The 25,256-nt window shown below is 42.9% G+C and overlaps 1 protein-coding gene across 2 annotated transcripts in view; it reads right to left on the reverse strand.

Moving 5' to 3' along the window:
- Positions 1-25,256, reverse strand: part of MAOB (monoamine oxidase B) — a 116,657-nt gene that overhangs the window by 22,876 nt on the left and 68,525 nt on the right. For both annotated transcript variants that reach the window (XM_035003369.1, XM_035003379.1), the window contains 2 exons: positions 6,750-6,854; positions 5,732-5,823 (listed from right to left, as the gene is read on the reverse strand). In XM_035003369.1, coding sequence (XP_034859260.1) covers positions 5,732-5,823; positions 6,750-6,854 — 197 coding nt within the window. The remainder of the gene's footprint in view (positions 1-5,731; positions 5,824-6,749; positions 6,855-25,256) is intronic.

Below are 25,256 nucleotides of genomic sequence, written 5' to 3' on the forward strand. Positions count from 1 at the left end.
CATCACCATTCACCCGACTGCTAAGGCCAACACTCTAGAAATCAACCTTAATTTCTCTCTTTCCCTCACTCTCCCCCCAAGCCCAATCCATCAGGGAGTCCTACTGTCTCTCACCACATCACCCTGCCATCACCACCACCAACGCAGCATCATCTTTTGTCAGGACTATTGCCATTATTTCTTCCAGACTGGTCTCTCTGCCTCCACTCATTGTTACCTGGTATCCCTTCACCAAACTCAAAGCCAGAAGCTTTTTAGCCCCTCCCCGTTGTGGGGCTCTTTCTATTGTATAAATCGAGTCATATCATACTCTTGCTTTAAGCCCACCAGTGGCATCCTATCGAAACCAGAACGGGATTTGGATCTTTCACCTTTGCCAGCAAAGCCCCAAGTGATCTAGCCCAGGCCTACTTTTTCTCCCTCATTCTGTACCCGCTCTACATCTTCTAATGTCTCCTCAGAAAGATGAACTCTTCTACCTCTGTGAAAATAAACACCAGCTTCCATTTACCCAGTACTCTGGCATTCCCTATCATCTTACCATAGTATGGTGTCTTTATAACTCTTTTCATTGTCTTAAATTATCTTTATTCCTGGTTCACTATTTTCTACTGCTGTCTCCCCTACTATATTATCAACCAATGAGAACAGGAATCTTAACTTTCTTGCTTACCAGTGTCCCCTTTAATAAAATAGTGTCTGGCACATAGTAAGCACTCAATAATTACTTGTTGGATGACTGAATGCATAAATGGTTATCAGTTAAATATTATTTTAAAATTATCCATAATGGGGGCACCTGGGTGGCTCTGTCAGTTAAGCATCTGCCTTTGGCTCAGGTCATGATCCCAGGGTCCTGGGATCGAGCCCTGCATCGGGCTCCCTGCTCAGTGGGGAGCCTGCTTCTCCCTCTCTGTCTACCCCTCCTTCCCACTCGTGCTTGCTCTCTCTCTCAAATAAATAAAATCTTAAAAAAAATAAATAAATTATACATAATGTGCAAAGGATAAGCGAGGTGCTGTCCCTAATACAGAATTAGTCCCAGTTATTTTTTAAAAGATTTTATTTATTTATTTGAGAGAGAGAGAGAGCAGTGGGAGTAGCAGAGGGAGAGGGACAAGCAGACTCTGCGCTGAGTGCAAAGCCTGATGCAGGGAGAGAGATCATGATCTGAGCTGAAATCGAGTCAGACACTCAAATGACTGAGCCACCCAGGCAACCCCAGTCCCAGTTATTTATTCATTTATTTTACTGTCTAGTGAAAGACAAGCTAAAAGGATGGATAAGGGGGGAAAGCAATTAATAGAGCACAGATATGTGAACTTCTGCTTGGGGTTGGCAGGTCAACAGGGAAAGGTTATATCCTATCTCGAGGCATACCAGAAAGTGAGTGATCTCTTGCAATTCCAACAACTCAGCTATATGTTAACACCATTTTTTTAAAGATTTTATTTTTAAGTAATCTCCACACCCAATGTGGGGCTCAAACCCACAATCCCGAGATCAAGAGTTGCGTGCTCTACCGACTGAGCCAGCCAGGCACCCCTATTTAACAATTCTAAAATTCACCAGTAGTAATGTGTACTCTGGGACATGTTTAATAAGAGCCAATCCTCCCCTTCTGACTTTGACATAAAGTTCGTGTGATGTTAACCTGCTTATATCCAAGGCAGAGTTTGCCACCTGGTCATGCTGACAACGGGTGGGATACATGATACTGCCTTCCATTACTGAACTCTTTCATACTCCATGGTTTTTAAACCCATTGTATTGAATGTCATAACAATTCTATAAAACAGCAATTTCTCCCCAGTTCACAAGTCTGAAAACTGCATCTCAGGGAGGTTAGTAATATGTCGTACACAGTCCACTAAATGGTACAACTTCAAACCAGATCACACCTGATTCAAACCTCACACTTTTACTACCTCGAAATGCTTTACAATTAGGCAGCTTATAAGCTCGAAAGCACAAATACTCACCGAGGACCACATCTCTACACTAGTGTACCTTGACTCTGGAAGTTTCTGCAATCAGGCCCAACACACATTCCTGACAATGTTCACAGCCCTAACAAGCTGATAGCGTCTTTGTAACAGTCCCCATCATTTAGCCTGAAACTAGTATAATATATATGTTGAAGTGACTTAAAGTGAGTTTGTAAGATTCCTCATGATAACCAAAGGGAGGGAAATTGCTGACTCGTGTTTTCTTTGCGAAGGCCATTTGTAGCATCGATCTAAAGCAAACACCCAGACGTGAGTTTAAAGTATTACTTCAAAGTGAAAACATCCTTCAGTGTTTCCCAATGTCCTACTCCTTTTGTTCCTTAATTTGTAAGGGAATTTGGGGGGCATAAGGTCAAGGGAGTAATAAACAACTAAAATTGAACACTGGCCCAGCTAAGACAGCCAAGATTAAACACAAAAATACTGCTGTGATTCTAGTTGTTATTGTTGCCAACTGGGTGGGAAAGAAATCATCCTGGCTTGAAATAGAGGGAGATCTCAAAGCAATTCTCTCCGGAGGGCCAGGCCCTTCCTAATCCTTTATTTGACTTTCTCTGGGAGCTTTAGTGAGAAAAGAAATGAGAAGAACAACATCTGACGGATGGAAGGTCAAGGAAGCTAGTGCAATAATATTTTCATGTTCTTTGCCCTGTTGACTTTTTAAAAGATAAATGTTATTATCTCTCTCTACATGAAAAATACATACACATTATATAAAAGTTGGAAAATTCATAAAGTAAAAAGGTGAGAGGATGAGTGTCTTCCATATTTCTGCCCCCCCAAAAGATAATCACTGGTTTCATTTTGGGACTTTTTTTTTAGTTATAGGTTTTGAAAAGTGTATTTACATAGCCTTGACCACACTGTAATTGTAACCTGTTTCTAAAAAACACATTTTATTTTTTGTTTTATTTTATTGTATTTTGAGAAACACTTTTTAAATGATAATAACTGAAAGACTGATCCACATTATTCTTCAAATATATGATTGTGCTTCAGGTTGAGTAACAATAAGTTGGATATTTAGGGAATTACTTCCTTTAAAACCGGAAAATGATAGCATGTAGATCTTGCTTACAGGAAGTTAAAAATAACCTTGTGTTCATATAATCTTAATATCTCAGAATGTTTTATTTTGTCAGCCAACAACCTACAATATTCACTAAGGGTGGTGGGTCTAGGCCAAGGACTATGGTAGAAAAAGTCAGATCTCTATAATCCCAAAGGAATATAATTAGTCCTATTTTCAAGGGGTTTCAAAGCTCTCTGAAGAGAAAAGACTTTCCTGAATTTATGAAAAGCTTTTCATAATGGAGGTTCTACTAAAACAAATGCAGATAATTAAATACTTACTATGTTTATAAAATCTAATGTATAGAATTTAAAATATTGAAACTGTATTACAATAAAAGTAAGTTATAATTGCAAACTGCACTTTCAAAAAAAAGTGGTAAATAATGTGTTTAAAAAGATATAATTAATAACAGGCATTGATTTCATGACAATAATAGGATTTTTCTATTTCAGAATTGGTTGCTCTCAAAGGTTAAAGTCATAAGAGAAACACAAAGATGTTGTATCACAGAGTATTATATAATAATAATAATTATGAAAACCTGGAAGTAACCAAAATGTCCAACAGGATGATGATGGATAAATACATCATAGTAGTCACTTTCCATGGAATATTCTGCAAACATAAAATATGATATTTAATGATGCATTTTCAATGGCATGGATAAATGTTTGCACCGTAATATTAAGTGTTAAAAACACTGTGATGGATGTCCATTGCTTTTGCATCGCATATACAGTTTGCTTTTAAAAAAGGACATTATGGGGCACCTGGGTGGCTCAATCGTTAAGCGTCTGCCTTCGGCTCAGGTCATGATCCCGGGGTCCTGGGATTGAGCCCCGCATCAGGCTCCCTGCTCAGCGGGAAGCCTGCTTCTCCCTCTCTCACTCCCCCTGCTTGTGTTCCCTCTCTCGCTGTCTCTTTCTCTGTCAAATAAATAAATAAAATCTTTAATAAATAAATAAATAAATAAATAAATAAAGGAGATCGTATATCATCCTGTATATACTCAATGACAGCCTGCCTTTTTATGTGTTTAATATTATGAATTTTTCCAGCTATTAAGTATTTTTCTACAACATGATTTTTTTTTAAGATTTTGTTTATTTATTTGAGAGAAAAAGAGAGAGCATGAGCGGGGGGAGAGGTAGAGGGAGAGGGAGAGGCAGACTCCCTGCTGCACAGGAAGCCTGACATGGGGCCCAATCCCAGGACCCCAGGATCATTACCTGAGCTGAAGGCAGATGCTTAACCAACTGAGGCACCCAGGAGCTCTCTACAACATGATTTTAAAAGACTGTAGAGTATTCCATTTTTGGATGCCTCATTATTAATTTAACCAATGTTTTATTTTTGGACATTTAGACTTTCCCTTTAATTTTATTATTTTTTTAAGATTTTATTTATTTCAGACAGAGAGAGAGAGAGAGAGCATGAGCGGGAGCCCGATGTGGGGCTTGATCTCAGGACCCTGGGATCATGACCTGAGCCGAAGGCAGACGCTTAACTGACTGAGCCACCCAGGTGCCCCTAGACTTTCCCTTCTAAAAGTAATTCTTTGAATCTCCTTCTTTCCCTCTCCCCCCCCCCCCCCCGGATGCCTCTCTCTGTTCTTTTCTCTTTCTTTCTTTAAGCTAAGTTCTAAAAAGTTGAATTTATGTATCAAGGAGTATGTAAATTTCATGTCTTTTTAAAGATTTGTTTAGATTGTAAAGATTTTAGAGAAAGAGAGAGAACAAGCAGGGGGAGGGGACAGTGAGAGATGGAGAGAGAGAATCTCAAGCCAACTCTGCGCTGAGCATGGAGCCCAACGTAGGGCTCAATTTCACCACCCTGATATCATGACCTTAGCCAAAACCAAGAGTCAGATGCTTAACATCAACCCCAGAGCCAGACATTTCTCAACTAATGCTGTTTAGCATGATAGGACAGTCTCCTTGAACTTGGCTTCCATTTCTCTTACTCTGTTTACTACAAATTCACTATGTGCTTGGACCCTTACAATCCTTTCCTTTTTTCCTGCCGTCCAAGAGCAGTGAGGCCCCTCTAGGTCATCTATTTCACCTCCACAATTTGTAGCCAGTTCCCAGCTCTGCCAACCAGAATTTAAGGCTTGACTGGTGAACACTTGCTCTCAAAGCTACATGTTTTTCAATAAAGGGGAGGGGTTACTCCAGCCATGCGTGTTTCCTCTACAACTGTGAATTATCCAGAGAACTTCTCTAGAAGTTCCTCTTCAAACCCTTGAAGAGTTGCACCCCATCCCATAACGTGTTTCAAATGCATACTCTAATGCACCATCTCTACCCTTGACCACCTGTGAGGGGGACAAAAGTTTTCTTATAACAACAACTTGATAAACGAGGTCTTCAAGCTGGCGATCTTTAAGTTGTTCTACATAAGATGGTGGCACGTTCTGGTCTGTTCTGAGGACTTGATGTGGTAATACCACCTTTGGGATGCATTGCTATTCCAAAGATGTATGGACATCCTCGGGACAGAATCCAGTTTCAATATTTTTTAGCATTCCATCTGGCCAAATGGTGTGGTTTTAGACACAAAGCAGTTCCGTACCTGCTGAATGGCATTGCTAAATAAACCTGAGAGATGGTTACAGGAAATGCCTGTGCCTAATGGTGAGTCTTACTCTGTCCAGCAGATCTTGTCCAGCAGCTCCTTCATTGTCATGTGGTCCCACTCCTCCGCAAGGGGTGCCTTCCATGGGGCATCACTGGGAATCTACACTCAGATAAGGATTCAGAGGGGAAAAATGAATATAATTTTCCATTTCAAGTAACTCTTTCAAGAGAACTGAGAACTCTCACTTGAAGAAGGAAAATGTAAGCTTTCCAATTCCCCCATTTATGATTCTCATGGCACAACCAATGTTTTCTGTGTATCCTTCCCTCTATAGATCTATACCACTGGATCCATATTGAATTTACGGTAACACTTCCTGCACAATAAATGGAGGCTATGATGAAATGGGGCCGTTTTCAAATATCGATTACTAAGTTGCTCATTTAGACAGAACATTCATAAATTCAGCCTTTAACACAGATCAGACAGCTGCACCAATTCATGCCTAAACTGGAGTTTCAGGTCAAGTTCTGTGTGTGCTTACTTATGGGCTGCAGGTTTGAACAAGATGGCGACACAAAGACCTTAGAAGTCTTATTCTGCTCTGTCCTGAGGACTTCCCAGGAAGACTGAGAGATGTGTGATCTTTTCTCCCTGCCCTCACCGGTGGTATGTGACCAGTGGTCTGCAGGACATCTCATTCTTTTAGTGGTTAAAAACCAGTTCATTCACTCATTTCCTAAATCTTTTTTTTTTAATATTTTATTTATTTGACAGAGAGAGACATACAGCAAGAGAGGGAACACAAGCAGGGGGAGTGGAAGAGGGAGAAGCAGGCTTCCCGCTGAGCAGGGAGCCCGATGTGGGGCTCGATCCCAGGACCCTGGGATCATGACCTGAGCCGAAGGCAGACGCTTAACGACTGAGCCACCCAGGCGCCCCTCATTTCCTAAATCTTTACTGAGAGATATTATGTACCAGACAACATGCTAGGCATTGCTGATACAGTGTCCCTTCTTTCTTTGAAGGACTAAACTTATTAGGAAAAATACAAACATAGTCAAAGAAGCATGAGTAAGCTTTACCTCTTGCCCCATGGCATCCATCGTCCTCCAAAGGTTGTTATGATCTAGGTACACAACTGGGTTCCACACAGGTGGGAAGGGGCCCCTGAAGGGGTACGATTTGCCCTGTGGGATACAAGGTATTTTTATTTGTTTACTTATTTACTTATTAAGATTTTATTTATTTATTTGAGAGAGAGAGCACAAGCAGGGGAGGGACTAAGGGAGAGGAGAAACAGACTCCCCGCTGAGCAGGGAGCCTGACGCGGGGCTCAATACCAGGACCCCGGGATCATGACCTGAGCTGAAGGCAGACGCTTAACTGACTAAGCCACCCAGGAACCGCCACTTACGTGTTTTAAGTCCTTGTGTCCTCAGGGAATGCTACTTAATTGTCAGCACAGAGATTTCCAGCTCAATTCTCTGTTACCTAAATAAATTTGGGCCCCCAAACCCCCACAGACAATACAAAGGTTTCTCTCTGAGATTAGAACCCTTCCCACATAAAATTTAAAGTACAGAAGTGGGGTTACCTAAAGTAATCTCATTTGCCAGTGATACTTGGAAATACCTCAAAGTGAGGGGACCCAATGCGTCTGAAGGATCAGAAAACTATAAATGTTTTACAAGCTAGAGGGGGATAAATAACCAATTGCAGGAATGCAAGCACCTGTAGGAAGAGCCACGAAACAGAGCCCAGCAAGCTTTTCCAAGGAATCATAGGTGCTACATCAACACAGGAGTTCCCATGGGAACAGAAAGAAGAGACAATTTCAAGCCTCTTCTGGGGACATATCTGCACTACTTGGTTCTCCCGGCAGGGTAGGGTCACCTTAACACAGAGATAAAGGGCACACATTTCTCCAAAAACTAATAAGAAGACCTCCTGTAAATCACCTCTGGGAGGTTTAACTCAATGGCAGTTAAGGACACGCACAAAAACCACTCTGGGTCAACCTGAAAACCCAAGTCAGAAGTCAGGCTGTGCATTCTGATGTCATCTTTCACCCAACTTGGAATAACGCAAGGTCCACAGTCAACCAAAATCTCACCATAACTCTGAGTCATTCAGCAAAGATTCAGCTCATGTGGATTCTGTAGGCAGACAAGCGAGGTGTGAAATGAGATGAGATTTCACATTCATTCTTGTATTCATTCTGTGCCCATACTGGTCTTCTCTTCCCAACAAGGCCATAAGGTTCTCAGGGAAGATTTATGAGGCAGGCTTACTTTTCTTCTTATATTTGGTAGGGTTCTCCAGAGAAACAGAACCAACAGGATGTGTGTATGTGCAAGTGTGTGTGTGTGTGTATGGCAGAGTGTGAAGATTTATTTTACAAAATTGGCTCACACAACTATGGAGGCTTGGCAAGCCCAAAATCTACAGGGTAGGCCAGCAGGGTGGAGACGCAGAGAAGACCTGAAGTTCAAGTCCAAAGGCTGTCTGCTGGCAGAATGACCTCCTCCTTAGGGGAGCTCAGTCTTTTTTAATTTGGGCCTTCACCTGATTGGATGAGGCCCACCCACATTACAGAGGGTCATCTATCTAATCAAAGTCTACTGATTTCAGTGTTAATCTCATCCAAAAAATACCTTCACGGAAACACGTAGATAGTGTTTGACCAAATATCTGGGTATTGTGGCCTAGCCAAATTGACACATAACCATTGCACTTTCTAATCAACTTTATTCAGGTATAATTTACATACAATGTAACCATTTTAAATGCACAATTTGGGAAGTCTTGACACATGTGTGCAGCCATGTAACCCTCTCCCTTGCCACTTTCCAGTCAATTCCTGCCCCCTTCTTTTTTTTTTTTTTATAGTCACACAAAACAATAGTAACTTTAATTGGTGGTCACACAAGTGTTACTTCTGGTTTGTTAAGTTTGCATCTCTTCTTTCAGTTTTATTGAGATATAATTGACATATAGCTCTGTGTAAGTTTAAAATGTACAGCATAATGACAATGTGTATACTGGGTTTTAAAAATATATTTAAAACATACTTTTTAAAATTTTAAAAACTTTAAAATTTCTAAGTTGATTGACACAAAGTGAGTTGCTTAATCTCCTTGGGCCCCAGACAGCGGTGTTTCCAACTCAGCATCTCGGCCCCATCACCTTCCTCCAGGAAGTATGCCCAGATTTCGTAAACAGCTGGGTTGGGCGGCATTCTCAGCGTTGCCCAGCTCTCTGTTTCCCTTTCACCTGCCGCTACCTCTACCGTCCCGGCTTCATGCATTTATCGTTCTGCATCACCCACTGGGATCTAAGCTGCAAGAGCGCGGCTCTGGGGCTCGCCGACCTGGGTCAAGGCATGGCTCTGCCACTCACTAGCCATGTTGAGTTGCTTCACCTCTCTGTGCCTCAGTTTGCTCGCATGTAAAATGGAACGACAGTAACTACCTCATAGATGTGCTGGGAAAAGAAAGCGAGATGACCCATGTACGGCAGTGAACAGGACCTGCTGGCATCGATTGCTGGCACGCAGTAAGTTCACAAGACATATCTGATTTCATTTCAGCAGTGTGACCTTGACCTTGTTATCTGCTTGACACACAATGTCCTAAATTCCAAAACGATCTTTTGTACTTAGGTTTTGCCTTAGTCCTTTCGGGCTGCTATAACAAAAGACCATAGACGGGGGGTTTAAACAACAGAGATTTCTTTCTCAGAGTGCCGGAGGCTGGGAAGTTCAAGATCAAGGCACTGGCAGATTTGGCTTCTGGTGGGGGCCACTTCGTGGTTCACAGATGGCTGTCTTCTCGCTGTGTTCTCTCATGGCAGGAGAGACAAGGGAGCTCCCTGGGGTCTATTTTATAAGGGCACTGAGCTCACTCATGAGGGCTCCAACCTCATGATCCAGTCACCTCCCAAAGGCCCCGGCCCCTCACACCATCACACTGTGGCTTAGGATTTCAACATATGAATTTCGGGGGGCCACATTCCATCTAGAGCAAGTTTCTTACGCTATTGTTAACCTCCTCCTTTTGACGTCTGCCACTGAGCCCAGACCTGCTCTGACCTTTGCAGATCCCCACCAGCAGAGTAGTGCCAACCTCCGCCCCCCTCCCCACCCTACGCACCAAGGTACTCACACAAAGGAGGTGAGCGATGCAACTTCGAGAGCGTAGAAGCAAGTCAGGCTACCTAGCCGGGGCAGAGTGCCTCCAAGACCGGCATCCAAAGACATCTCCCTGCGTTCCTCAGTGTGGCAAAAGGGATCAGAAACTCTGCCCTCACCCGAAAGGTGTTCTTCACCTGTTCCCAGGGCAAGCCCCAGGAGTCAGACTGGGGTTCTCACGTTTTGAAACAACCGTCTCCACGCTCCCAGGAGCGGCCATGGGCTGTTGGCGCAGAGCCTGGTAGTGATAGAGCGGACACCAACTAATCAAATCTGCTGGGCTCTCACTCCTCTCCAAGTCATGGCTGGGGATCTCTGGCCGAAACAAAGTGTTTGTGCACACAAACACACACAAAATCCCCGAGTAACTAAATTGCTTGGCTGAATACTATTTTCTTCCCCTCCATCTTGGTCCTAAGGGTTTTTGGGTTTTTTCCCCCGTGTAAATGGTGACTATTCAACCTGCTTGTGCTTTTTTCTTTTTTTAAAAGATTTTACTTATTTATTTGAGAGAGAGAGCATAAGTGGGGAGAAGGGGGAGAGGGAGAAGCATGCTCTCCGCTGAGCAGGGAGCCCGATGTGGGGCTCGATCCCAGGACTCTGGGATCATGATCTGAGCTGAAGGCAGATGCCTAACCGACTGAGTCACCCAGGCGTTCCTCAACCTGCTTGTGCTTTTATCTCTTTCTGTCAAGGTCACAAGTGTGTGTATAGGGAGGTGGGCGGGTAACATCTGGCAAATCATCATGAACCATCCACTGGCCATTAATTATATACTGGTGACTAATATCAAAATCCCTGTGATACAAATTAAGTAAGAATCATAGCAAGCGCCATGAGGAAGGGACACCGCCACAGGGATTCTGGAATTTGAGACCGAGGCACACCATCCTGTGGGCTCTCTGGAAGAAACAGTGGAGGGAAGTTAGGGGCAAACAGATGATATGGAAAAGTCCAAGCTCTTTGGGGGTCACTTTAGGGAGGGCGGGTGCTTGTGGAGAGGTAAGACAGGGCTGAAAGGCATATGTCCCTGCTGGTGGGGAGAAGGTGAAGCCCAGGAGCCATGCTTGATGTGACACATCATATGTGTGTGTGTGTGTGTGTTTGAGCCATTAAAGAAATTTTAGATGACAAAGAAAACTATAAAGAAACAGTAAGTATTCATAATCCCACCAAGCAGAAATCTATTGTGGGTATTAACATTTCAGCTATGTTTTTTTTTTTTTCATTTTTTCCTATATTTTATACATTCTATATTTGAGGCTCTATTGTACACACAATTATTGTCCTGCTAGTTTCCAGTCAGTATTGTATTCCAAACATTTCCCATGTCATTTAGTATTTACTCAATAAGCATTTCCCTTGATTATTACACAATATTCCATATATATAGTTTCTCAAACTGTGATCCAAGGAATCCCTTAGGGTCCCTCAAGTACATTCAGGGAGTCTGTGAGGGTCTCCCTTTCCCCAGCACACATGCAGGAAGATCTTCTTTGTTTCTTTCAACCAAAACAACATACTGCAACAGATTGAATGCTAATGTGGATACAGGACTCCAGCTCTCTGTTATCAAGCCAGATGTGAAAAAGAGACGCAAAAATGTAAATCAATGCTACTCACTCATTTTTTTTTGTTTTAGAAATTACTTTTTTCGTACAAATATGTTATGTTAAATTGTCATCGGGTTATTATTGTTATTTTAGGTGAATTAATATTTTTAAAAAATACTTAGTTTTAATTTCTAACATGGTAAATATAGATAGAGTCACATGAACAAAAGCTACTTGAGGTTCTCAATAATTTTTAAGAACGTAAAAGTGTTTATACATAGCAAACAGGACGTGCTCACTAAATAGATGTTGTTGATGGTTCATGATAAACATCCTGTCATTTATACAACCACTTCTTACCTATAAATCCACATCCACATTTTTGATTAATCGCCTTTGGATAAATTCTTAGAATCAAAATTCTTGGCCTGAAGATTTATGTTTGACTTTTTATTTTATTTTATATTTTTAAACATTAAAAATTTTTTTCACGGTTCTAAAAAAAATATGTAAGACATTCCATCCAAGAAAAATAGAATGCACATTTTCCTCAAGTACACACAGAAGAATCCCCTGGTCAAATCACATAAAAAGCCACAAGACAGATACTACAAATTTAAGAAGACTGTAATCCTACCAAGTATATTTTCCAACCACAATGGTACAAAACTAAAGACCAACACTAAAACAGAACTGGAAAGCCTACAATGTAAATATTAAATATTTAATATGTAAATATTAAACAGCACACTACTGCCCAAGCAATGAGCCAAATAAGAAATCAAACAGCAAATCAAAATATGTCTCAAAGCAAAAGAAAAAGAAAAAACCTATGGGACGCAGGAAAAGCAGATGTTTGAGTGAAATCTATGCTATAAATGCTTGTATTAGGGAAAACAATTTAGAGACGCCTGGGTGGCTCAGTCGGTTAAGCGTCTGCCTTGGGCTTAGGTCATGATCCCGGGGTCCTGGGATCGAGCCCCACATCGGGCTCCCTGCTCAGCAAGGAGCCTCTTTCTTCCTCTGCCTGCCACCCCCCTGCTTGTGCTCTCTCTCTCTCTCTCTCTGACAAATAAAATCTAAAAAAAAAAAAAAAAAAAGGAAAACAGTTCAAATAAACACCTTAACATGACGTCACAAGGAACTAGAAAAAAGAAAAAAAAACTTAGCTGAAATTCTGTAGAGGAAGGAAACAACAAAGAAAGATCAGAAATAAATAAAATAAAGACCAGAATAAACAGTAGCATAACGTTGAAAGTCATAACCAGTTTTTCCCAATAAATAAATAAATAAATAAACAAAATTGGCAATGCTTTAACTACTAAGCAAAAAAAAAAGAGGAAAGCCTCAAAAACCAAACTGAGAAATGGAAAACAAGACACCAGATAACCGCAGAAATAGAGTGTGATAACAGATTACTAGCAACAATTATATACTAACAGATTAGATCACTCAGAAAGAAAACCAGATCATTCCTAAAACCGCACAAGTTCCCAAGATTGAATCATCAATCTTGAATCCAAGAAATAGGTAATTCTAGACCTGTAATGCGAATGAAAGTTGAACAAGGACTCAAAAATGTCCCAGCCCAGAAAAGCCCAAGACCCCATGGTCTCATTGGTGAATTCCACCAAACATTTAAAAAAATAATAATTAATGACAATCTTTATCAGCATCTTACAAATAATGGAATAGAGGGAAGGCATTCAAAATCATTCTAGGTGGCCCGTGTTACCCTGCTACCAAAGCCAGATAAAAACAATATAGGGACAAGAAAGTCTAGTTTGTCCCATATAAGTATTGCTACTCTAATACTCTTGACCTCCTGTGCACAATAAATGTTTCTCCACACCCTCACTTTCAATCTGCAGGAGTCTTTGGATCCAAAATGAGTCTCTTGTAGGCAGCCTATGTTTGACTATGTAAAGCAGACTTCTTGAACACCAGCGACCGACTTGATGATCACACGACCTTATTTTGTAGCCCGTGAGCCTCAGCAGACTCAGTGAAAACATCCGATATCTGCCTGCTGGACTCCCCGGCTAGCGAGCAGGTGAGCGGCTCTCAGAACCCGGCTGGCTCAGTGACGCCCCCCTCACTCCCATCACCTCCAATGCTCCAGATAGCCTGCTCTTCTCCTGACTCTGGTTCTCTGGAGGCAAAGACCCCACATCCTGATTTCTGTCCCATCTAGGAAGTCCCTTTGCCATTTTATTCCCGGTCTCTGCCAGGAGAAACAGGTGGCCTGGCCCTTCTTAGATCCAGCTCCTCAAGAGCGACCTTTCCCTCTCAGGATGTCTTCTCTGTTGTTCATGGGAATCTTGCCCTTTCTCCCTGTGGGGAGCCGGAGCAGGCTGCCCAGCCCTCCAGAACTCAGTCATTTTTACGGCTATCAGCAAGGATGATGCTTAGGGCATAAACAAATTTGGAGGACCAAGCTTTACTTTCAATCTGTATTTCCAGTTTGGAAGAAAAGACATGGAAACTTGCCCATGGGGGATAAAGAAAGGAAGTCCTGTAAAGTCTACGTAGCAAATGGCTTTCTTCCTCTGTTCATGTGTTCACATTTTTTTTTTTTTTAAGAGGGAGAGAGTGAGCCGGGGGCGGGGGGGAGCCTGGGAGCCCAGGAAAGGACTGGAATTATCCATGTAGGGAGAAATGGCGAAGATGGGGGCCATGATGGCCAAGATAGTAGGCAAAGCCCCACAGGAAAAGTAATAACAAACAATGACGATACCAGCTAACACAGAGTGTGTACTCTGTTCAGGATGTGTTTGGTGCACTTTACATGTGCGGATTCATTGATCTGCACAACGACCCTTTCAGATGGCGAAACTGAGGCAGATGAAATAACGATCATCTGCTCAAGGTCTCATAACCAATAAGCAGCAGCAGGATCTAAATTCAGACACTCAAAGGCCAGTACTCTTGATCACGAAGAATCCCAGCCTCTTAACTGTAACTATGGAACATCCCGGGGCTCACAGTTTTCATTAAGTTATTTAATTTAATTCTCACAACAACCCAGCAAGTAAACTGCTAATTGTAAGTTTCATTTTACAGATGAGTTCTGAAGCACAGAGAGGTTGAGTAACTTGTTCAAGGTCACACAGCTTGCATGCAGTGGGAAAAGAATTTAACCTCAGGTTCATGTATTCGGGGCTCAAGCTCTTACTTAGGTCTCTGCTCTAAGAGCCACTGCCCAATTGATTTAAAGAAGGTCTCTGGGGGCGCCTGGGTGGCTCAGTCGTTAAGCATCTGCCTTCGGCACAGGTCATGATCCCAGGGTCCTTAGATCGAGCCCCACATTGGGCTCCCTGCTCAGCGGGAAGCCTGCTTCTCCCTCTGCCTGCTGCTTCCCCAGCTTGTGCTCACTTTCTGACAAATAAATATATAAATAAAATCTCAAAAAAAAAAAAAAAACAAAGAAGGTCTCTGGAAGGCCATTTAGATCTGATAACCATTTGAGATTCTCAAACCAGGGGAACCTAGTGATGCGTTCAGTGACCAGCCAGATCTTTCCTGTGGTGGTCCCTCCCGTTCTCAGGCAAGGAACAGCCCAGCCCATCTCAAATGGCTGCCATGTCAGCTCATTCCCTCATTCATTCAACAAGTATTTCTTGAGCCCCTCCCACGTGCCTCTCCCCCTTCCAGCTCCGGGGGCAGAGTAGTGAGCCACCACAGACAACAGTCCCTGCTCTCCTGGGAGCTTAGAGTCTAATAGGTGAAAACAAAATAAACTAACAACCCAGGCATTAAACAAAAGAAGTAAGACAATCACGACGTATATTAGAAGGTGTAAGAGCTATGAAGAAAAAGAGAGCTGGAAAGACAAAGAGGAAGTGTTGGTGGTTTGGGGTTGATTGCAATTTTTTAAGAAGATTTTATATATTTATTTATTTGAGAGAGAGCACGAGCGGGGAGGGGAGCAGAGGGAGAGGGAGAAGCAGGCTCCCCGCTGAGCAGAGAGCCAGACGTGGGGCTCCATCCCAGGACCCTGAGATCATGACCTGAGCAGAAGGCAGACGCTTAACCGACTGAGCCACCCAGCTGCCCCTGGGGTTGATTGCAATTTTAAATAAGGCGGTCAAGGAAGGCCTCCCTGAAAAGGTGACATTTGAGGGAAAGGATAAGAGAGGACAGAGAGGGAACCACACGACTGTCTCGGGGAGGGGGGCGCAGCGCTTCCGGCAGAGGCCCCAGTGGTGTCCTGGGATGCGCCCTTGCTCACTGCACCAAATCCAGGCTCCTGCGCCCATTTCTCAAGGTGGCTGCCAAGGACATGACCTCTGTGCTCTGGTCAGGGAGACATGTTTCTCTGATCTCAGCAGCCCATCATCATCACTGCATTATTGCTGCTTCCTCTTTCGAAGGTCCTTTGCCTTCGGATCTCCATCAGTGCAAAGCTTGAACTACTCTCTATGTCCAGCTCCAGACACTTTTTTCAAGAAGACTTCCAAGATTCACCTCACCCCCAATCAGTGCACTACATTTAAAGTTCACTCCATTTTGAGCCCCTGCCATATTAGCTGGGACCTGCCCATGTTATCTTGATAGTATTCTCTAGGTGTTCCACATGGGTATCTCTTCTCTTTCCAGCCCCTTCGGGAAAGGATCAATCATTTGCATCCTCCCATAATATGTAAGAATGTTATCTATTTAATCAATGTTGGACAAGCTTTGGATGATTGGATGGATGAACGGACAGATAGATGGGTGATTGGATGAACAGAGCTGCAGACTGAATGTGTGTGTGTGCCCCCCCCCCCAAATTCATAGGTTGAAACCTACCCTCCCATGTGGGATGGTATGAACCGGGGCCTTTGGGAAGTCATGGGGTCAGATGAGTTCTGCCCTCATGGATGAGCTCAGGGCCCTTATAAAAGAGACTCTGGAGAACTTCTGCCACGTGAGACACACAGAGAACACAACGATATCAAATTTGCTGGCGCCTTGATCTTGAACTTCCCAGCCTCTAGAACTGTAAGAAATAAGCTTCTGTTATTTATAAGCCACCCAGTCTCTGGTATTCTATAATAGCAGCCTGAACTAAGGCAAATTGTGTAAAAATAAGAAGAGGAATTCTTTAGGGTCTGAGACCAAAGTCTGACTGTTTTCTAAACACAATCGAAATTAATTTTTTCTGAAAAAATTAAAGTGCTCAGAGTAGGAAGCTTAAGATTGTAACTCTCCCCCCCACCAAACACCTAATCAGTATCTTTGTCCTCTTGATCTTCATCATTTGTTGTAATTATACCTGCCAATGGAGACAGACCCGGAGTTCCACAGGGGAGAGTGTCCAAAATTAGCTCATATATTTACCTCACAGACTCAGTGTGTGAGAAATACGCAGAGGTTTTGTTGTTGTTGCTGTTGTTTAAGATTTTATTTTTAAGTAATCTCTACACCTAACGTGGGACTTGAACTCACAACCTCGAGATCAAGAGTCACACACTCCACCGGACTGAGCCAGCCAGGTGCCCCCAGAAAGACATGGAGTTTTGTGCCCCTTAATCCTGAGCCACTTATATTGGCCATTTCCAGCCATATCACATTACAAACCATCAGGACACACCACTGATGCCAAGAGGTTGTTTCCAAAGCAGAATAATGCCCACAGCTAAAATCGGTTTTCCCGTGCCAATTTTTTTCAGTCTTTGAATTAGTAGACACATTAAGTGTTTATTTGTTCAAATAACACAGGTATCTAAAATAACCCAACAAGCACCATCCCTTTATTTAGGGCATATAATTTCTGAACAACATATTACCCAACATGCACCAGCACTAGCGAAGTTCCAGAGTGCTCTGGCCTTGAATAATGTGCTTTTCAAAAATAGAGACAGCTACCCAGCGGCCTTAGCTTTTCCAGGAGAAATCTTGGCGCGCATAAAAGGCTGCGCTGTCACAATGCTGGGGATTATACGACAGCCAAAAACTTGAAGCAGGGGTTCTTGCCCTTCTCTGGGACAAGCGGCCCTCTGAAAATCTGCTGAACACCATGGAATCTCTCCAGTCAAGTGCACACATACAGACAATTCTGCAGAAAACACTGAGTGGGCTTGAAATTTATCTGCGGCTCCTTCCCCAAGAGTGCAGGAATTTGGGGGTAAAAAAGGGTCAGGACAATACCAAGGGTTGGTGAGATTCAGAAGCAACCAGAACTCTCACACCCCGCTAGTGGGAGTCTAACAGTCTCACCACTTTGCAAAGCTGTTGGGCACTATTCACTAAAAGCTGCGTATGGTGCGTAGCTTACGACCCACTTCTGGATGCCCAAGGAAATGTTCTCCAAACGCTACGCAAGAATGTTAAATGTCCCTTAACGGTAGTATGGACGAAAAGCTGAATTATATTCCCACAGTGGAGCACCATACAGCAAGGAGAATGATCTACAATTACCCGGAATGACACACTTGCATTTCACAACACAAAATGACAAAAGCAGCCAGACCCGAAGATGACAGGCTTTACGATTCCACTTATATAAAGTTCGAAAACAGGCAAAACTAATCTACAAAAGTACTAGAAGTCAGGAGAGCAGTTATCCTTGGGCATAGTGTCAGTAAGGGAGCATGAGGAGGCCTCCGAGGGCTGACCATGTTCTGTTTCTTGGTCTGAGTGCTCGCCTCATGGTTGTGTTCACTTTGTGGAAATTCATCAAGCTGGACATTTAGGTTGTGTCTCCTTTTCTGTAGGTATGTCATACATCAGTAAAAATTTACGTACTCTGAATAGACGAGAAAACATCGAATTGTACACTTTAAGTGGGAGAACTATATTGTAATATGACTGCTATTTCAATGAAGTTGTTTTTAAAAAGTTAATGGTTGATGTAACTTCTGAATTCAGGGTGAGGAAGGTTAGCAGCCAGAAAAGGAGCCCTGGAATGTCTTTTTTTTTTTTTTAAAGGTTTTATTTATTTGACAGAGAGAGAGAGAGAGCGCGTGCATGAGTGGGGGGAGCAGCAGAGGGAGAGGAAGAAGCAGACTCCCCGCTGAGCAGGGAGCCCGACGCGGGGCTCGATCCTGGGACCCCGGGATCACGACCCAAGCTGAAGGCAGACGCTTCACCGACTGAGCCATGCAGCCCTGGAACATCTTAAGAAACATAAATTCATTGACTACTTGAGTAGAAAGGAACTTCAGGCTTTAATCTCGGCCCAGCCAGCACTGATCTACTGTCATGGAGAAAAGCTTCCTGCCCAAGCTGATGCATCATGGTGGCCTCCAGATCACTACTTAAGGGTCCCTTCCTTGGAAAGAAGAGTTCAGTATCCATACTGACCATAGGCGACTGACTTCTTTGGGGAGAGAAACAAGAGGAAGTGGTTCCAAAGGCAAGTTCCTTTTTGGAGTCCAGTTGTTATCGAGTGTAGACAGTTAGACATCAAGATGTATCTAGAATACAACCACGACTCACCTCCTTCACTGTTACCTCCCTCGTCCAAGCCACCACCAGCCCTGGCCTTGATCACTGCATTAACTTCCTGAACTCTCTCTCTGCTTTCAACTTTTGGCCCCCAGAGTCTCCCAGCAGCCAGAATGAGCTTTGTAACATATAACTAGAGCATGTCACTCTCCTGACCAAATTCTTCTAATGGCTTTCCACCACACTTACCAGAAATCCAAGGTCCTTACCATGGTCAACAAGACTTACATACTTCTCTTTCTTCATCTACCACCTTTATTTATTTATTTATTTGTTTATTTATTTATTTATTTTAGAGAGAGAGAGAGACTGTGTGTGAGTGGAGGGGAGAGGGGCAGAGAGGGGGAGAGAGAGAATCTTAAGGAGGCTTTATGCTCAGCGGAGAGCCAGAGTCCTGGCTTGATCTCATGACCCTGAGATCATGACCTGTTCCGAAAATCAAGAGTCTGATGCTCAACCAACTGAGCCACCCAGGCGCCCCTAACCCTATTTTTAAATAACAGCTTTATGCAGATATCATTCACATACCATAAAATTCATCTTTTTTATTGTAGTAAAATATACATAACATAAAATTACAATTCTAACCTTCTTTAAGTATACAGTTCAGTGCCATTAAGTAAACTCACGATGTTGTGCAACCATCCCCACTATCCATTTTCAGAACATTTTCATCATCCCAAAGAGAAACTTCATACCCATTGAATACTAACTCTACATTTTCCCCTCCCATTAAGTTCTGGTAATTTCTATCCCACTTTCTGTCTTTATGAATTTGCCTGTTCTAGATAACTCTATAAGTGGATTTTGTGTCTTAATTTATTTCAATTAGCATAGTGTTTTCCAGGTGCATCCATGTTGTAGCATGTATCAGAATTTCCTTCCTTTTTAAGGCTCTTTTTTAAGAGCCATTCTGTGAGTCAGGTGGGAAAGGTTCTAAAACAGTCCATTTTATGGATAGACCGCATTTTATTTAGACATTCATCTGTTGATGGACATTTGGGTCGTTTTCACTTTTTGGCTATTAGAGTAATGCTCTGTGAACATTTGTGCATCGATCCATTTTACAGATGAGGAGAGTGAGTCCTAGGATAAATGACCTTCCCAGGATCGCAGAGTTAACGAGGGGTGTTCATATTCAGGTGTGCTTAAAGTCAAGCTAGTTCCCCTACTCATGACATCTCTCATGCAGCAGGAGATCCAAGATCTGGATGGTCACCAATGCACAAAAATGGCAGGCAACAACATGGCCCCCCTCATCACCATTCCACTCTGTTGGCTTATATGTAATTTAACTTTAAAAGCCCTAGGCAGAGAGACAAAGCAAAGGATAACTACCAAATTAGAACTAATGCTATATTTAGCCAAATGATGAAGAGAATCAAAATTGTCTCACTGATAGGCTTGGATGGGCCCAAGAAAAATCTCTAGGCGTCGCAATTTTAAGTACCCCTGACACTCCTGCAATTTCTTCTTTCACTCGGTAAAAATGTATTCACTGCAAGGTATGAAACAGCCACCGCATAGTGCTCTGAAGAGACAGAAATGAAATAAGACACAGTCCCAGGCTCAAGGAGTTCCAAAGTCTAGTTGGAGGGGCAAGTTCGTGGAAGCAGAGAATTACTGCACCATGATTATAATGTGGCACATGGCTGGCCTCATGGCATCACCTGGCTACATGGCTGCATATTGTAAAGGCCCTTGATGGAACCCTGAGTCTTTGAGGAAAGTGAGCTATTTCATGGAGAGCGCAGTTAGCAGGATTCATGACTGCATCTATCTTATCCCCGACACCCTTATGCTTCTCTCCCCAGGGCCATTCTCTTCGCCAAATGGCAAGCTCTACAGAAGTCCCAATCAGTAAAGCTTGGCCTAGAATTACTGAAGGTAAGAGAGGTCTACCCAGTGGTCCATGTGGTGGATGCTGTGATAAGCTTGCCCATATCCCCATTCAGAAGCAAGGGAGTTATTTCTTCAGCTGCTAACATTATTCCTGGCAGGCAGCCCTTGGTTCTTAGCCCCCTTCAGAGATTACCCCAGCTGCAAAAAATCCACTTGTCCAAGGTTAGGCCACCTTCTCTGGGGAGCTCACTTCCAATAACTGAAAGATATGAGGGTATCAAGTCCTTGTCTCTGCCTCACTCAGAACAGCTCTGGAGGGTCGTCCCATCTTCGGAATTCCTTCCAGGGTTGGCTGAGGCTTCCATTGAAACTACATCCCAGTTTGACTTCCTCTGATGGCTCTTCCCTTCCTATCCAAGCTGTTGATCCCCAGTGCACTCCCTCATCATGCTAATCTCATGAAAAACGTCTAGAACCAAGCACAGTGGGACCTCATTTGAGAAGAGGGGTTTTCTGGAAGTAGGATTAGTGGGGAGGTCCCAATCGTCTTCTCCATTATCCTCACCAGAGACTTGCTGCAGGAAATGGGCAATATAGTGACAACAGCCACAAACGTACTCAGATAGGTTTACAGACCGAAAGGGGGAAACTGAGAGCAGAAAGTTTGTGACGAGGCAAAGCTCACTTCTACATCACAGGTCATAGTTTAAAAATCCCATTAATGTCCACGTGAAGGTTTGTGCCAGGAGCAAGAGTTAAATTTGCCATCTTAAAAATGTTTGCAAGGCTACTGGGTATTTACCCCAAAGATACAAAAGTAGGGATCCGAAAGGGTATGTGCACCCCGATGTTTATAGCAGCAATGTCCACAATAGCCAAACTGTGGAAAGAGCCAAGATGTCCATCGACAGATGAATGGATAAAGAAGATGTGGTATATATATATACAATGGAATATTATGCAGCCATCAAAAGGAATGAGATCTTGCCATTTGCAACGACGTGGATGGAACTGGAGCGTATTATGTTGAGCGAAATAAGTCAAACAGAGAAAGACATGTATCATATGACCTCACTGATATGAGGAATTCTTAATCGCAGGAAACAAACTGAGGGTTGCTGGAGTGGGGGGTGGGGTGGGAGGGATGGGGTGACTGGGTGATAGACACTGGGGAGGGTATGTGCTCTGGTAAGCACTGTGAATTGTGCAAGACTGTTGAATCTCAGATCTGTACCTCTGAAACAAATAATGCAATATATGTTAAGAAAAAAAAAGAAGAAGAAGAAGAAGAAGGTAGCAGGAGGGGAAGAATGAAGGGGGGGAAATCGGAGGGGTAGATGAACCATAAGAGACGATGGACTCTGAAAAACAAACTGAGGGTTCTAGAGGGGAGGGGGGTGGGGAGATGGGTTAGCCTGGTGATGGGTATTGAGGAGGGCACGTTCTGCATGGAGCACTGGGTGTTATGCACAAACAATGAATCATGGAACACTACATCTAAAACTAATGATGTAATGTATGGGGATTAACATAAGAATAAAAAAATGTTTGCAAGGAATTAAAAAAAAAAAAAACTAAGAAAACTCCTACAACATGTTTTGAGTTATTTAGGAAAGAACCTTGGAGTTAAAATCCACATGATCTCCAAATTCCCATGAATCTTAAACAAGTCTTAATATTGAAATCTTCTCTTCTATGCATTTTTAATATGCTCTGCTAGCTGCATTAGCTTACGTGTAATCTTAAATTAGAGAAAAGGTCACTTTTAGTCTTATTAAAAGACTTCATAGATCCTCCATAAATCATTTACATAGAAGGTAGTTTTCCCAGCTCTGATATTCTAGTATAACTAAGAAATCTAATGTGGTTTTTCACAGACAAAAACATAAAGTGCTTGTAAAAATAGCCATTATTCAAGAGTTGTAAAATTCCATGCCCGTATAGGTATGTTATGGCTTGGAAAATTGTACTACAAAAGTGTGGTGTTGTGATAATATATATTTGGTCTTTGTCCTCGATGCCTGGCCTATAAGACCTTTGGAATTTCCTGAGTGATAAGGGTGAAAAGAGGGTCTTTTGTTATTCATAAAAGCCCCTTTTAAACCAAATCTGAAGTTATGCTAAGGAAGTGACTCTTGGTGGGAGCTGATTGCCAGAGGAACAAACCACATGATTAGAAGCTTGGAACTTTGTGTCCCTGGACCTGTGGGGAGTGGAGAGAGTCTGGAGATTGATCTAATCACCAATGGTCAATGATTTAATCAATCGTGCCTATGTAATGAAGCCTCCACAAAAATCCCTAAACAAGGGAGTTCAGAGAGTTTCCGGGCTGGTGAACAAAGACACATCCGTGTACTGGGAGGGTGGCCCACCTCAAACTCCACGGGGACGGAAGCTCCAGTACTCACGACCCTTCGGGACTTTGCCCGATGTACCTATTCATCTGGCTGTTCATCTGTATCCTTTATCACAACCAACCAGTACTGGTAAGTAAACTGTTTTCTCTGAGTTCTATGAGCCATTCTAGCAAATGACCATACCTGAGGAGGGGGTTGTGGGAACCTCCGACTTATAGCTGGTTAGTCAGAAGTACAGAAGGCCCGGGACCTGCGACTGGCCTCTGAAGTGGGGGCAATTTTGTGGGGTTGAGCCCTTAATTTGTGGGGTCTATGCCAACTCTGGGTAATTAGTGTTAGAATTAAATTGAATTGTAGTATACCAGTTGGTATCTGGAGAGTTAAAGAATTGGTTGGTGTGTGGAAAAAAAAAAAAATCCCCACATATTTGGTGTCAGAAGTGTCATGAGTAACAAATAGTTCACGGTAAGAAGTAACGTGATTTTTCAGTTAATTGAATTACAGGACAGTAAAGAAAGAAAACCAAATACAACAGCCTTAGCAAAAGAGGGATATTTGGCTTAGCCACAATTATTGCAAAGCCTTATTTTAGAATATTCAAACACCAGAAATCACTTGGAAAAGATCCATTTTTGTCCCCACATATGTGCGATCAGAGTTAAGTGCACAGCCTGTGATGTTCACCATGCCACGAGGTAACCACATGAACTCAGGCAAGTGACTTCAATCGTATGCACCTGAGGAACCCAAGTGCAGGCCACGCCGAGATGGGCCACTTTGGCATGAACACTATTTTGAGTTAAAAGCAATCCAAACCCAGCTGACTCAGGAAAAGCTCTTTACCTCCACCTCAGCTGCCTGCCTCACCAGGAAGAGAGCTATTAACAGAGACTCCCTTTTACCTAAGAAACTTAGCTGCATCATAGGGCAACCTTGTTTTTCCAAACATCTCCTTTCCCCTTCTTCTTAATGGTCTTTCTCCTGTTTGTATCCTCAGACCCTTACCCCTCTCCTCAGCTCATAGAAGCTTCATGTTGCCTTGCTGGCTTTGGAATTTCCATGTTTGTGTAGATTCCCCTTAAGTACATATGCTATTAAATGTGATTTTCTCCTGTTAATCTGTCTCACGTCAATTTGATTCTTAGTCCAGCTAGAAGGACCTTGAAGGGCAGAGGAAATTTTGCCTTCCCAACACACCTTTCTATAATGTGGATGTAAACAGAACCAATGGCATGGTGTCATGACCAGCAGTGAGTGAGATGATGCATATGCATCTCTTAACAGAGTGCCTTGCACACAGTAAATGTGTAAATACTGATGAATATCATCACTACTGTCCCTACAATTTCCCTTCCACGAAAGGTATTGCGAACTGTCATATCTTGAGCCTCCCATGAAGGAGGCCCTCCAGACCCTCCATGGGAATCCCACTGTGTGAGTGGCAGATGACTTTGTAGCAGGAGACGAAAAGCTTCCTGTCCTTACAGCATCACTCAGCATGCTGGGATTTACCAGCAGAAAAATCAGTCTCCGACTGCTCATCTCAGCACCCTCCTGTCAGGGAAGGTGCTCATCCAGTCACCTTCTCTATCAAGCCCTCTCTGAACCTCCAGGACTGGACCCTGAACACCAGCCTCAGAGAGCAGCTCAGCTAATCCCCAACAACTGCACCACTTTCCCAGCCCAACTGCAGCCTCCCTGGGGTCACAGGTGCCAGACGACAGATGCATCCCTGGTCTTTCAAAGATATTATCCAAATGCTTTTGATGTCCCTAAACTGTATAGAGTAATGAGAAGATGAAAAAGCTCTTTGTAACCTGGGTACAGACACAGTACAATATAAAAGGAAAGAGAAGGGGCGGGGGGAGAGAGGAAGAGGAGGGCCAGGGAGAGAGAAAGGGAGAGAGATGAGTGAGAGAGAGGGAAAGAAACAGAGAGAGAGAAGGGAGGGAGGGAGGGAGGGAGGGAGGGAGGGTAGGGAAAGGAAGGAAGAAGAAAGAAGAGAAATTAGGGCTTTAAAACAAATGATTTTTCTCAAAATGGGTTATTCCTCAGAAGGCAACTATCATCTTTGGGTTACCAGACTCTCATTTTGAAATCTGAGGATATGTGATGATCTAAGTCTGGAAAAATTGTGTCTAAAAAGCAAAATATATAAAAAAAATTCCCTCCTAAAGAGTTTCTCTACCACATAAGACACACACACACACACACACA

The sequence above is a fragment of the Mirounga leonina genome, unplaced genomic scaffold (assembly GCF_011800145.1).
Source record: "Mirounga leonina isolate KUSES-001 unplaced genomic scaffold, KU_Mleo_1.0 Mir_101609, whole genome shotgun sequence".
In the NCBI taxonomy this organism is placed as follows: domain Eukaryota; kingdom Metazoa; phylum Chordata; class Mammalia; order Carnivora; family Phocidae; genus Mirounga; species Mirounga leonina.